The following is a 14,851-nucleotide window of genomic DNA, read 5'->3' as shown; positions in this document are numbered from 1 at the left end:
ACATTAATAAGATGTTTTACAGTTACTGAACTATCCCTTTACAAAACATATTATGAACCACCTGAAATTTCTTGATAAAAACATGTGCAATTTCAAATTTTCGCACTTGACAAATTCATCCTGAGGGCCAGATTGGACCCTCTGCAGGGCCAGTTCTGGCATGTTTGACATCCCTGTTTTAAAGGAATAGTTTGACATTATTCACTTTTCCGTAGCTTGGCTCATCCTGGTTGGGTTCATCCAGCAGCTACAGCTCTCTGGGTTTTCCAAACAGAACCAGACTCCAGCTCATACCTTTATATTCCCAGTGGTGTCAGTCTCCTCTTCCAATGCTCAGCAACAACGAAGGAAATAAACTTTTATTTGACTAATTTCTTTCTGCCACTGTTTCCCTCTTTGTCCTCCATGCAGCTCTGAGCCGGAGGTGGAGGTGTTCAGGATGGCGGCGAAAATCCCTGGTAGGAACCGTGCGGTCTTCCTGTTGACCTACGAGCAGCTGCTGCAGCGCCGCCTGGGACGCTACGAGCACGTCACCAGCCTGCGGCCGCTGCAGCTGGTCAGCCGCCTCAGTCTGGACGTCACCATCGTCGACCACTCCCTGATCACGGACCTGCAGGTGCTGCCACTCCGCAACGGCAGGAGCACGGGACCGGCTACTGCACAGAGGACTCCAGGTTTACAGATTTAAATCTTAATATATGAATAAATGTAATATTCATGCACTTTTACCCTCTTATTTTGCTCTATATTTCATTCTTTTGCTGATTATAATGACCAAATGCAATCAAATTTTTCAAAAATGAGATTACAGGGTCTCAATAATGCTACAGTAGATATCCTTAAAGGGATAGTTCACCCAAAATTGAAATTTCACTCATTTTCTAGCACTGCATGTCCATATAATGGTTCGCAAATGGATATCAACTGTCTTCGTAACAAAAAGACACACCAAAAAACATCCAAATACCTCCATGCTGCTCGTATGTAATGTCCGTCTTGTATTGAAGCCCCGAAATGCAAAATGCTCCTCTTCCTGGTCCGTCAAATTTGGACGAACCAAGGTCTGTCCTCTTCCCAGTTCGTCCAAATTTGACAAACCGGGAAGAGGAGCTTCAAGAAGCTTCCGCTACAAAACAAGCTTGAAAAATAGACTTATTTCATTTTTTTCGGGACAATTTCGCATTTCGGGGCTTCAATACAAGACGGACATTACATACGAGCAGCATGGAGGTATTTGGATGTTTTTTGGACAGACAGTTGGTATCCATTTGCAACCGTTATATGGACATGCACTGCTACGCCGAGACCCCCTGGAACTCAGAGAAGCCACGGAGGACTCTGAAACTTCTCCCAGCCCTTAGTCGACATGTGGGTGAGTAGATAATGAATGAAATTTCAATTTTGGGTGAACTATCCCTTTAATAAATACAGAGTAAATATATTTTATTTCCAGCCTGGCACCAGTTTATAGAGTATCCGTTCCTCCCGAGGTCACAACCAGTTTCCTCATGGTTCAGCGTTTTTGTTCTCGATCCAGTTAAAACACAAACACACTTCCTGTCTTTGTTGGCTTTAACAGCGAAGCCCGATCCTCCCGTCACCACGACGATCAAGAACGAGAAGAACGTCTGCAAGATCACCTTCAGCCCCAACATCGTCCAGCAGGCCAAGATCACCACCAACGGCATTCTGGGAGATTTCGTCATCCGCTACGACGTGCAGAGAGACATGGGGATCGGAGACATTCAGGTTGACAACAACAGTTCTTCTTTATAAACTGCGACACAAAATAATAAACACAGGCGGTTTTCATAAAGAAAAACCAGACTGTGGAAATAAAAAAAAAGCATAAAAAATAGTTCCCATATTTTGCATGCGTGCACACAGATTTCCCATCCAGTTACACACACACACACACACACTCTCGTCCACCCACCTGTTACTCATTCATCTCTCTGGCTTCCTGCCACCGGCCTCAGTCGGCTGCCAAACTCTTCTGTCTGTCTGTCTTCAGAGCAGATCTTCGTCTTCACATGAACTACTGAAGTCGACCTCTGCTTCTGCTGCCTGACCTCAGTCTCCTCTCTTTCTCTCTCTGTCTCTCTATGTCTTTTCCCAGGTTTTAAACGGACATTTCGTCCACTACTTTGCTCCCAAAGATCTGCCCGTCGTGCCCAAGAACGTGGTGTTTGTGATCGACACCAGCGCCTCCATGTTGGGCACCAAGATCAAACAGGTAATGGAAGCGCGCTCGCTGAAACTACTAGGGGTGGGAGAAAAAATCGATTTACATATCTTTTTTGACGATTTTTGAATTGTTTTTTTTTTTTTTTTTTTTAAAAATCGATTATTTTTTTTGAATTTTTAAAAATATTGTTCAATGTGCATTTGTTAGCCTTTTTACATACAGAGAGTACAGGCGATCCGGTCGTTTTGGCTATTTTCTTGTCAGCCGATGGAGTTAGCAGCCCCCGACCTCGTCATGGATCTATTGGTCCTCGTCCCTATACGTCACCACATTCACACGCATCCCTTGGCTGCACACAGAGAGGACCGCCCCTTTATGCCGTTCTCTCTCCTCATTGGATAAAGCTTGTAGGATACATGGAAGTATACAAGAAGTTTTCTCCTCGGCTTACAGCAGAGCAGAGTGACTGACAGACCCGTGTTTCAGACCAAACACTCTATATAAGTGATTGCTGTCGGAAGATATAACTATTTAAGACTTATATTAACACAATTTTTCCGCTTACTTCTGCTTTAAGTTCACTTTATAATGGAATATGTTAATTTATAGGCTCCTACAGTATTTGTGTGCAGATAAATGTTAAAAATGCAGACTAAAAATCGAGAGAATCGGCAATATCGTAGAATCGCAATTTGAATCGAATCGCCATCCAAAAAATCGTAGAAGAATCGAAGCGGGAGAAAAGCATATCGTCCCAGCCCTAGAAACTACTGCTGAGTTTAACAGCCGCAGCAAACGTACCACCAACTCTTTAATTAACCCACATCTGAAACTTATTTCTGCTCATACAGGCTTTTATTTCATTGATGAATTTATTACCGCTGCGTCATAATTACAGCTGAACCTGATTTGAAGATGATGGTGCGTTTGCTTGTTTACGGGAAGCTCCGACATCCGAGATTTAAGGGCTCAGACAGACACATACAGTCCCAGGAGACAAATTCACAAAGTTCTTTCATTTTGGCATCTTGAATTTCAAAATAAAATGTGCTTTTTTAACCACATTAACATGCAGAGTGTTAATAATTGTGAAGCCATGTGTTTTCCGAGGCCAAGTTCATTAGCTTTGAACTATCACACCATGGTCTTCATCACTCCATCAGCAGATGGGCTTATGAAGAAGTCTCTACCTGTTGATGAAGACTGTGAGATTGGATCAAAAGCTCTGGAAAACGTTTATATCTAGACTTTGAGTTGTATCTCTAACAAAGGTCTGTTTGGATTCTGGATGTGGAAAAACATTGTCTTGGACCGTAAAATTTGGATTTGATTTCACTTTTTGACTCCAAAGGTAAACCTGAGGGAAACTCCTAATTAGCGTAGATTGGACACACACTCACACACATACTGGTGTATTGTTTTTACATTAAAGTCTAATACAACAATGTCACAGTTCCACCTTGGAGCTGAAGCTCTGCATGTGAAATCATTTTTATTTTCCTGGAGTGTGTCGCTGGAAATCTGATGAGTTTTCAGACAGCCCTCGCTTCCCATACTAAACCGTTTACAGTCATTTCAATGCGTGTATTGGATGTGAAACCAGACCCCTCCTCCTCCTTCTCCTCCTCCTCCTCTTTACTCACTCCCACACTGGAATATCAATATCAGACCCCTTTATTTTCCTCCATCTGTAAATGCGCCGTAATCCCTCCAACCCCCTCTTTAGCCAGATCGGAGCTGATCCCTGCAGCTGCCATGAGCGCAGAGAAGGAGCAGAGAGAGTAGGAGAAGTGAAAAACAGACTTTCAGTGGAGAAAGAAAAGTGGAAACACAGGCAGCAGCAGCAGCACAAGGCCGAGCTGTGAGGGAGGAAGGTCAGTGCCTATGGGGTAATGGAACTTTCTAGACAACAGATCCCTCGACCCCACTTGATCCGTCCCCCCTCCTCCTCTGCCCATCGTCAGCCCCCAATGGAGTGCAGGAGGACCAGAACAAGTGTGTTTTGATGTGGCTTCACAATAGAGGGCTTCAGAGTATAGGTCAGTCTGAGGCTCTGACCCCGGCTGTATACAGCCCATACACAAAATTATATATCACACCCACGCTCTGGGCTGCAGAGCTGCAGAGCTGCAGAGCTGCGAATCTCCAATGACATGAAGTCAGGGAAGAAAAAACTCTGAGTCTATGAACAAGTGGCTTATTTTTCCAAAACCTGAAAACTTGGATTTTATGATCTGGCATCAAGTTTCATCCAGAAAATGTTTCACTTGTGGATGGATAAAGATGTCTAAATATGAAAACGAGTGTCTGTCCTGCTGGAGAAACTCTAGTTTATGTTATTCTCTCAAACAAAAGCGCTCTTCAGATGATGAAACTCTCAGCATATTAATGACAAGACAGACTGGACGCAACACTGACTCGGTATCGGAAAAGTGACCAGGCTAACTGGTTAGCATGCTAACTTAAAGCAGATATCAGTGGAATGTTTTTGTTAATATAAGTCCTAAATAGTCCTATTTTCCGTCAGCAATCACTTACATGAAGTATTTCAGCCTAAACACGAGTCTCTCCGTCACTCTGCTCTGCTGTAACCCGAGGAGAAAATTTTCCTTGTGGGATACAAGTGTTATCCAATGAGGAGAGAGAACGGCATGAAGGGCTGTGTGTGCAGCCAAGGGATGCGCGTGAATGTGGTGACGTAGCACGAGGACCAATTGATGCCTGACAAGGGCGGGGGCTGCTAACTCATGGTGCGTTCAAAGAAACTCGTACTTTGTGTTTTTCCTTCCTGTGAAGTCATACCAGTTCGATCTGGTACGAGTTCACGGGTCGGAAGTTACGAGTGGCCGTTATAGGGAACTTTCACAGACAACAGGATGGTAAAAACACGAGCTACGGGTTACCTGGAACGCTACCAAGTCGTAGTTGTGACTTGAAGCTGTAACTTACGGTTTCAAAAGCCTGCCTTGAACGCAGCATTAGCCGAAACGGCCGTGAAGCTGATATCTGCTTTAAGGAGCAGAAAAAAAAGTGATAGAATCAAAGCGATGAAGGTTGACGTCAAAGCAGTGTCAGCGTCAATGCACAGTCATACACTCATTGTGTGACATATGGAAGCCATTCAAAACCCACAAAAACATAAGTTCATCTTTTTGCATGACAGGTAAAACATACACAAAACTCACTTTATAATTATTCTTGACACTGGTTTTTCAACATTGTTAACACGTGTGAGGAAAAACACCACAGCTCATCAAAAGGCTGCGAGTTTGACTGATGGTTTGTTTCCAACCACTGCAGCTTTTCTATAGTTTTTTTTTTGACAATAATGGACGGCTACGCTACAGAGACCATGACCAGGCTGTGCATCAAGAACAGAACATATATATACAACATACGTGATATGAAACAGATGTAAACTGTATATGTTACAAATTCCTGTCAATACTCGTGGACCCACGGAGCTTAAATGCAGTTTGTATCCAAGTTTATGATGTAGATGGAGGAATATGCATAAAATTATCCAGGAAAGAGCCTATTGGATTTCATAAAGTCGAGGGGGCAGAAAGAAACAGCACCTTTACTTTGATTTTTTGACTTTATTCAACTTAACTCAATTTAAATCAATGCTGAAACTTATTTTAAAGTTATCAAAGTTCAAGTAGACATGAGAAGCAAACAATAGTTTGTTCTGGATTTAGGGTGTGATGCTGATCCCCAATGGTTTTCTTTCATATTTTCATTTTATTCAAACCTCTCCATCAATAGCCTATATACTGTAGGTTTTGCTAATGCTATGTAGCCATCGTTGGTATTAGCAGCTGTTCACGTTACATGTTTGACCTCAAGTTAGCATGCTAACCAGTTAGCCTGGTCACTTTTCCGATACCGAGTCAGTGCCAATATGTCTCGTCATCAATATGCTCAGAGTTTCATCATCTGAAGAGCGCTTTTGTTTGAGAGAGAGAACATAAACAAGAGTTTCTCCAGCAGAACAGACACTTGTTTTCATATTCAAGACAGTTTTCATGATGTTGAAACTGATTATTTGTCGTCCTCCCTTTAGACTAAAGACGCTCTGTTCACCATCCTGAGGGATCTCCGTCCTGACGATCACTTCAACTTCATCAGCTTCTCCAACAAGATCAAGGTCTGGCAGCCCGACCGCCTCGTTCCCGTCACACCTCTCACCATCAGAGACGCCAAGAAGTTCATCTTCACCCTGATGCCCACAGGAGGTGAGTCTTCATCGGCCAAAACGTCACATGATGACTCCTGTATTCTGATAGATCAGTGGTTCTCAACTGGTGGGTTGGGACCCAAAAGTGGGTCGCGGACCCATTCTGGACGGGTCGCGGACAGCTGGTCAAAAAAGTAAATAATATTTAATGCACATCTGATGTTGGACATGTCTTTTATTTTGAAAAATAACTTATATTGAAAGGCAGTTGTAATGGTCCTTCTCAGTTTCTTATTATTTTCTCTGAATGCAAAGATCTCAGTTTCTTATTAATGTGGCCTGAATGCAGTGAATCTTGTTTTGTTTTGTGGGTCTTTATTTTGTGCAATTTGATATTTATTCACTTTTGTGAATATGCTCTGAATGCAGAGATGCATTAGAAGTCAAATATATCGTTGGTCTCCATTTTGTGCAGTTTGATATTATTTTATTCACTTAGTACATGCAGTTGTCATGGTCCTCCTCAGTTTCATTCATGTGCTCTGAAATGCACTTTGCTCAATAAAAAGCAAAATGAGTTTTTAAAGGCTTTAAAAAAAAAATCTTGGTTTGAATTCTATAAAAGTGGGTCGCGACTTAATGACCACGGGAAAATGTGGAGCCCAGAGTGAGACTAGTTGAGAACCCCTGTGATAGATGATCGAATGTGTTACTTGAGTGTGAAGATCTACTCTGTATAACCCTTAACGCTCACTATGTTCGCTGAAAGTGGAAAAAATCTTGTTTAATGAGCTTTGGTTTTTCATTTAGCCCCAGGGCAATAAAATATATTTCCATCTCCTTGACATTTTCACGAGTAGCTACTAATCTCCAACGGCCTCCCTCCACTCCAGGCACGAACATCGACGACGCCATCCAGACCGGCTCCTCTCTGCTTCGTCGTTACCTCTCGGGCCGCGACTCCAGCCCAAACAGCGTGTCCCTCATTATTTTCCTGACCGACGGCCGGCCGACCGTCGGGGAGATCCAGTCCACGGTGATCCTGGGGAACACCCGCGGGGCCGTGGAGGAGAAGTTCTGCATCTTCACCATCGGCATTGGAAACGATGTGGATTATCGGCTGCTGGAGCGCATGGCCCTGGAGAACTGTGGGATGATGAGACGGATCAACGAGGAGGCCGACGCCAGCTCCATGCTCAAAGGGTGAGAGAGAGAGTGTGTTTAGACTTTACCTGGTGGTCTGACTCAGCCCTGCAGCCCTGCAAAGACTCACTAGTGTCCAAATCTAATTTTCCCAGATGTCAAAATGGCCATCTTGGGATTTTTGAGGCGATTGTTGATTATCTCAGACTCTAAATGGCCTACACTCGAACTTCCTCTGGCAACTCCTGCTATTAAAGGTCCAATTGATCCCACAGAGCTAATGAAGACAAGAAAAACGAACATGAGTTCATTTCTTTGGCCTGAGGCTGGTCCAAGGTTGACTCTACAACAGGGTCAGGAGGGATAATGAGAAACAAACATCGAACTGATTTAAAGGGATAGTTCACCCAAAATTCAAATTTCACTCATTATCTACTCACCCTCATGTCGACTAAGGGCTGGGAGAAGTTTCAGAGTCCTCCGTGGCTTCTCTGAGTTACAGGGGGTCTCGGCGTAGCAGTGCATGTCCATATAACGGTTGCAAATGGATACCACTTTTCTTCGTAACAAAAAGACACACCAAAAATCATCCAAATACCTCCATGCTGCTCGTATGTAATGTCCGTCTTGTATTGAAGCCCCAACATGAGAAATTGTTCCGAAAAAAATTAAATAAGTCTATTTTTCAAGCTTGTTTGTAGCGGAAGCTCCTCTTCCTGGTCCGTCTAATTTGGACGAACCAGCCCTTAATCGACATGAGGGTGAGTAGATGATGAGTGCAATTTGAATTTTGAGTGAACTATCCCTTTAAGACTAGTTCACTCTTAGACTTTGCTGATGGTTTTAACGTTGTGTGTGAAAATATTGTGAAATTAAGGTTAACATTGGTCTGAAATGCTCGTTTGCATGGTCTGGATTTGTCATCATAAATAAATAACCCCCAACCTGACTGTGAACCATCTAAAAAAGAAAAAAAAATCCTTATTTTGAAGTAGACATTTCTTTAGAAATACAAAGCCTGCCCACGGTTCTGTAATAAGAGATTGTTGCATCTGCTCCGTGATTTTATGAACTTTCCAAAAATTTCATGCATGGTCCTCATTTTCTTGTTTGTCTCCATCTTTGGTTCACTCTGTTCTGTTCTGTTTCTGCGCTGCATTTCCCAGAAATCGCTCGTTAATCAAACAGGATTATCTCTCAAAACACGCATGGAAATTAAAAATGAAAATGTCAATACAGCTTTTTTTTTTTTTTTTTTTTTACAATAATGTAAGTGAATATTAAAAGAAACAATTAATTCCCTCTCATAAAAGTCTAATCCAACTCTTATTAAGCAATTAGCTCTCCTAATCCCTCCCCTCTCCCACGTCCGACACGCACCTCCATCTCTCATCGAGCTACGGAGGAAATGTGACGGTGCTGACAACAGACCTCTTTAATCAACTTCGCCATGTGACAGACACAGACAGCCACCCTCTTTCTCTCCTGGACCTTTTTTCCCCCCTTCTTCTCCTCCTGTCTTTAACACACCACCCTCTTCCCCCCCTCTCTCTCTCTCTCTTCCGCACTCGGGCACACTCCGTGTTTGTTCAGTGGAGCAGGAATGCGTGTGTGTTGTGAAACCTGCGTCTGAGTATGTACGTGGGGTTAACAGATAGACTCCACAGATAATAGCCCTGGTCCTGCTTGAACAAACACGCTGGTTAAGAGGTGAGGAAGTTTACTGCAGCGTGACAACAAGGATGGGCCGCACACACACACATGCACGGTTTCTGCTTTATACACACACTCCTTTATGAATGTGTGCACACACCCTGAAGTGGGGTTGCAGTGGCTGAAAGGGGGTTAGACAAGCAGGTTTAATGCCCCGGAAGGTGCCATGTTTGGATAAACACAACATCTGATGAAATCTAGAATAACAACCTTCCTTGCTCTATATGCCCCTGAGCAAAGGACCTAAGCCAAGAGGTTCCCTGCAGGATGGCTTGACGATCTCAGGAGGAAAATGCAGATATTATTGATGCTAAACACAAAGTCTGCCAGACTTTGAGCCTCCAAATTATGTGTTTTGTTTTGTTTTTTGTAGTCATGAACACAATGTAAGCCGCTGAAGGTCCCACCAGGATCAAATATTTGTCTGATGACTTGGAAACTCTTACCCACCCTTACTGTAGATACTTTATGTGATACGTAATGCGATTGTCGCCTTTCTGTAGTCGTCTACTGCAATCCTTGATTTCTTCTCGTCCCTTTTCAGGTTCTATGACGAGATAGGAACTCCTCTGCTCTCCGACATAAGGATCAACTACACCGAGGACTCCGTCCGGTACGTCACGCAGCACATGTTCACCAACTACTTCAACGGCTCTGAGATCGTCATCGCCGGGAAGCTGACCAACCAGAGTGCAGAGTCCCTCCACGTCCAGGTGACGGCCAGCAACAACGACAAGAGCATCATCCTGGAGACGGACGTCCCCCTACGGCACCGGCAGATCGAGACCGAGAAGCACGTCAAGGCAGCTACGACCGCGATGGCGTCCGGTCCGAGGCCTCCGGGGTCAATGGGTGCTCACGGACTAGGCGTCGCTCTGGGAGCAGTAGCGGAAGACTTCGTGGAACGAGTGTGGGGTTTCCTGAGCGTCAAGGAAGGGCTGCGGTCGAGGCTACGCAGCCAAACCAGCAAGGAGAGGGAAGGCCACATCGATAAGGCCACTAACCTCTCGCTGACCTACCACTTCCTCACCCCCCTCACCAACATGGTGGTGGAGAGGCCCGAGGTCCTGGCCGACGGCACCATGGCGCCAACGCCCACCATTCCCCCGGCAGCTGGGGAGGGTGTCTCTGCGGCCAATGAGCTGCCGGACGAAACGGAGGAAATGGACGGAAAACCAGAGAAATCCAACAGACAGCCAGGAAGACAGACTTCACCTGCAAGCAACACATTGGGTGAGGTTGTGTCTCCTAGATGGTGGTTGTAGAGAGTGTCTGAAAAAGTCCCAACGGAAAACCAAAGATAAATCCGGTTCTGCGAAGTTGGTCCTTTTCCGTTACTGGCCTGAAGTTGGTGCTAATGACAAAGCTTGCAAACATTGAGTCATCTCATTTCAAACACCTAATTTCACTAGCAAGAGACAGACTGTCATTAGGCTAGTTTGAAGAATATGCTAATTTGCCTAAATAACACAGCTGTTTACAAACAGCGTCTGTTTGTTGCTAACATGGTTGGTCACCTCTGACTGTCGCTAATGACTGAGCTTGCTAACATTGGGGACGCTAATTTCAAACAGCAAGAAACAGGTGTAAACAGCTGCTGATTAAGCTAGTTTATGTGGCTATAAACAGCTTCCTCTTTTTTTACTTGCAGAATTATATTTGTCTTCATTTAGCCTAAGTGAAAGTATGGCTAGCAATAGGCAACACCTTGGCACAGCCGTACCCTTAACTGTTTACAACTTGTTTCTTTATCCAAGGACGTTAGCATCTATCCAGTCAATCATCATGTGACTGGTTCACCTTTGGAAGTCATTGTAAAGGTCATGACTCCAAGCTAATTGCAGCTAATGTTGTCTGCAAAGGAGCCAACTACAAACTCTTTAGAGCCTTTTGTAAACTGAGTTGGGGTTGGGGGTTACCCATATGGAAATTTAAAAGAGGAAGCCCTAAACAATGGCAGCCCTTTGACTCCTTGCAGAAGATAAATATTCTCTTCCCTTTTAGGTAAAGTTGAAAGAAGACCGGCCAAGAAATCCATCACCGTCTCCAAAACATCAGGTAACTCCATGTTCTCTCTATGCATGCTTCAGCTGCTTAACCCTATATTCTATAAACATTATATAGTGTTGGTTACACACAGTAAGACTTTAAAAGCGAAGAGGGGAATGTACAGTAGACTCTCTCTCTACACCCTCTGTGTGGGCGACCTGTAATTTAGATGTTCTTGAGCCGGTCGGCAGTGATCACACAGACAGCGAGGGGTTCAGGGACGCCTCTGAACATGACCTGGAAAACGAGGGAAAAAACACGCAGGGGTCTAATTGAAATACCAACACAGGCCCTACGTGGCAGTTTCGACATGCAAGTGCGTGTTCACAAAGAACACGCACACAGACAGACACACACTGTGGGCGAAGGGGACAGAGTAAAGAGTTCAAAAGTGGATGTTTGTGCATGTGTTACAGTTAAGAGAGGGATCCCATCAGAGGCAGTTAGCGAGGGCTAATGACCCTGTCATTACTGTGGCTCTATCATCTCCTCTCATCTCATCTCTCCTCTGTTCATCTGAGCTGGTTCTCACAGGCCTGAGGAGACGTTAACTAAACCACTGCACATATTATAAACTGAGCTCATGCAAACACAACAGTACGAGTCCTTTGAAAATCTGACGTCATGGCTCTATGTAAAGAAAAGTCAAACTCTTCAACTCGTATCTCATTTTTTCACACAGTTTTAGGCCTTTTTCAACCAGAAATAAGTCAAATTCAGTAAATGCAATGCTCCCAAACTGGGGTATTTCGCTTTCTAAATGCACCGTCTCTTCTCCAGCTGATGGCGACCCTCACTTTGTGGTGGAGTTCCCCCTCAGTAAACTGACCGTGTGTTTTAACATCAACGGTGAGCCCGGACACATCCTGCGCCTCGTATCTGACCACAAGCACTCAGGTGAGAGTCTCACTGCAGACCATCAACAACTATCAATGATCCTGTGCATATTCTCATTTGACCAGGTCTCAAAAGAGGTTAAATCGAAAGCAACTGGACTTGGTTATTTATCTGGGAAGACGTTTCACCTCTCATCCAAGAGGCTGTTCACAAGTGGCAAGTGACTCCAACGACTGTCATTATAACAACATAGGGCACTAACGAAGTCGAAACCAACTTTCCACCAAAGACAGTCACTTAAACGACTGTCGTTGGCACTTGGAGCACAAAAGGGAACCAGTGACATCATCACCCTTGTGAACGCCCACACAAGAGGTTAAATACCTGGGTCTCCACACCAGATAGTTGGACCAGTCCCAGCCTGGTCAGATGCGTACATGAACTGATGAAGCCTCTTGGATGAGAGGTGAAACGTCTTCCCAGACAAATAACCAAGTCTAGTTGCTTGCGATTTAACCTCCTTTGAGAAACTATCAATGATAAAAAAGTCTTATGCCACTAAATCATCCTTGCTCCACCTCCGTTTTCCAGGTGTGACGGTGAACGGTAAGCTGATCGGCGCCCCGGCTCCACCGGGCAGCCACAAGCAGCAGCGCACCTACTTCAGCACCATCACCGTCGTGGTGGACCACCCCCGGCGCGCCTACATCGAGGTGACCCCGAAGAAGGTCATCCTGGACGGCCGGGACCGCATCGTGCTGCCCTGCCACTCCACCGCCGCCGTGGAGAGCGGCGCCTTGTCGGTGTCGATCGTGGGGAAGTTGAACGTGACGGTGACGGTCGGAGGGAACATCAGCTTCGTGATCCTGCTGCATCAGTACAAGAACCCGGCTCCGTACCAAAGAGACCACCTGGGCTTCTACATCGGTAACAGCAAGGGGCTGTCGCACAACTGTCACGGTCTGCTGGGTGAGTGTCAGCACGGGACTGGGCTTTAAAGGGATAGTTCAACATTTTGGCAAATTGGCCCATTGCCACAATCGCTATAGTCATAGCAGTAGGTTCGTTACCTTTAATTGTCGGTGCAAGCTATTTTTAGAACGGCGGAGCAGAGCCGCGAGCTGCTCAGAGCTACGCTACGGAGGCTCATGGGATTTCTTGGTTTCCCTCATCAAACTCATCAAATACACAATCCAACAACTCCAAAACGCTCTGGTGGACAAGTTGTAACCTGCACATTCACCACGCTATGAGATAATAACAGAACAAGTTGTTTTTGAGGCAAATGCAGAGACTGCTTGCCGAAAAACTGCCCCAGATGGGAAGGCGCATCAGTGGTTTTGCATGAATTTACCTGAGTTTGATGAGGGAAATCAAGAAATCCCATGAGCCTCCATAGTGTAGCTCTGAGCAGCTCGGGGCTCTGCTCTGCCGTTCTAAAAATATCTTGCACCGACAATTAAAAGTAACAAACCTACTCATAAAACTATAGGGATTATGGCAATTGGCCAATTTTCAAAAATGTTGAACTATCCCTTTAAAAATCACAGTGGCAAGTGTAAAAAGACGAGTTTAACCGAAGAGTGACACCAGATCTAGATCAAGAAAAGAAGAGGGGGAACAAAAAAGTAAAACAAAACTTTTTACAATAATAATAATACTGTTATTCCTAATGAGATATAACGCCAAACTAAAGCTCCAAGGGCAGTTTTGAAATTTTCTTCAGAAAGGATGGAGATCAATACTTACAGCAGAGTAAATGGGAATCCAGCTGTTTGTTTTCAACCCATTCATCAGCTGAAGATTTAACGTGATAATATTCAGCGGGACATCAAAATACTTTGGAATTTCATAGAAACCCAGATGTAAAGGTTCTTAGTCCTGATCGACAGACAAGCACCATCCCGAGGCCTGTAACCAGCGGGGTCAGCAGTGATGTCCTCTCTGGGCCCAGAGCGGCCGTGAAGCTGTTTTCATTGGGGTTTATCTCACGTGGTTGAGTAAAAAGCCAAGAAAACATTTCATTTTGACTGGAAAGATTCTTCTCATCAGTTTATATAAGAGTCCGTTTTAGTATTTCAGATGCATCTCCTACAGGTCAGAGGTCAGTTCTGAGGAAACTCCTGCACCTGTTGCTTAATTTTCAAGATGGACAGAAAATGAAATCAGGGGAAAAGAAGGTCTTGAGCCCAGTAAAGCCAAGATTTTAGCCAGTAGACCATCAGGAAGGTGAATTTGCTTTGATTCTCTGAGTGGAAACCAAATCCTTTTTACCTTTCTGAGCAGAAACGATCACAACAACGGTTGAACCAACATCTGTAGAAACTCAACCCTTCTTTGATCCGATCTGCTTCCAGGTCAGTTCCTGTACGAGGAGGTGGGACTGGCAAAGCTTCCTGCGGACGGCGGTGGCGTGAAGCCCTCTCCGGTGCTGAAGGTGAAGGACCGCTCGGTGCCGGTGGTCCAGAAGACCCGGCGGATCTACAGCGGGACGCAGAGCGTGGACTGTTGGTTCGCCAGGAACAACGCCGCCAAGCTGATCGACGGACAGTACGAGGACTATCTGATGTCGCACATGTTCGACACGGGGGCGTGGCCGCACGGCACTAACAAGGCGTGAGGTGACGCCATGAACTCTCGTGCTGCATTTAATTATTTGACTAAACTCCCTTTTTATCCTGTATCCACCATTATCACATCACAACAGATCCAAACGGGTTCAAACATCACATTTCAGCTCT

At 44.8% G+C, this 14,851-nt stretch overlaps 1 protein-coding gene across 2 annotated transcripts in view; it reads left to right on the top strand.

The window, feature by feature from the left end:
• The window catches only part of itih5 (inter-alpha-trypsin inhibitor heavy chain 5), a 23,325-nt gene extending 8,474 nt beyond the window's left edge, over positions 1-14,851 (top strand). For both annotated transcript variants that reach the window (XM_083999679.1, XM_083999678.1), the window contains 10 exons: positions 412-674; positions 1,580-1,749; positions 2,120-2,236; positions 6,255-6,426; positions 7,262-7,571; positions 9,769-10,457; positions 11,229-11,282; positions 12,054-12,170; positions 12,702-13,079; positions 14,468-14,851. In XM_083999679.1, the coding sequence (XP_083855805.1) occupies positions 412-674; positions 1,580-1,749; positions 2,120-2,236; positions 6,255-6,426; positions 7,262-7,571; positions 9,769-10,457; positions 11,229-11,282; positions 12,054-12,170; positions 12,702-13,079; positions 14,468-14,730 (2,533 nt within the window). In that variant the 3' untranslated portion in view covers positions 14,731-14,851. The remainder of the gene's footprint in view (positions 1-411; positions 675-1,579; positions 1,750-2,119; positions 2,237-6,254; positions 6,427-7,261; positions 7,572-9,768; positions 10,458-11,228; positions 11,283-12,053; positions 12,171-12,701; positions 13,080-14,467) is intronic.

This window comes from Trachurus trachurus (genome assembly GCF_905171665.1).
Source record: "Trachurus trachurus genome assembly, chromosome: 23".
NCBI lineage: Eukaryota > Metazoa > Chordata > Actinopteri > Carangiformes > Carangidae > Trachurus > Trachurus trachurus.
The sequence above is the reverse complement of the archived record's forward strand: the minus strand, read 5'-3'. Positions and strand labels throughout refer to the sequence as shown.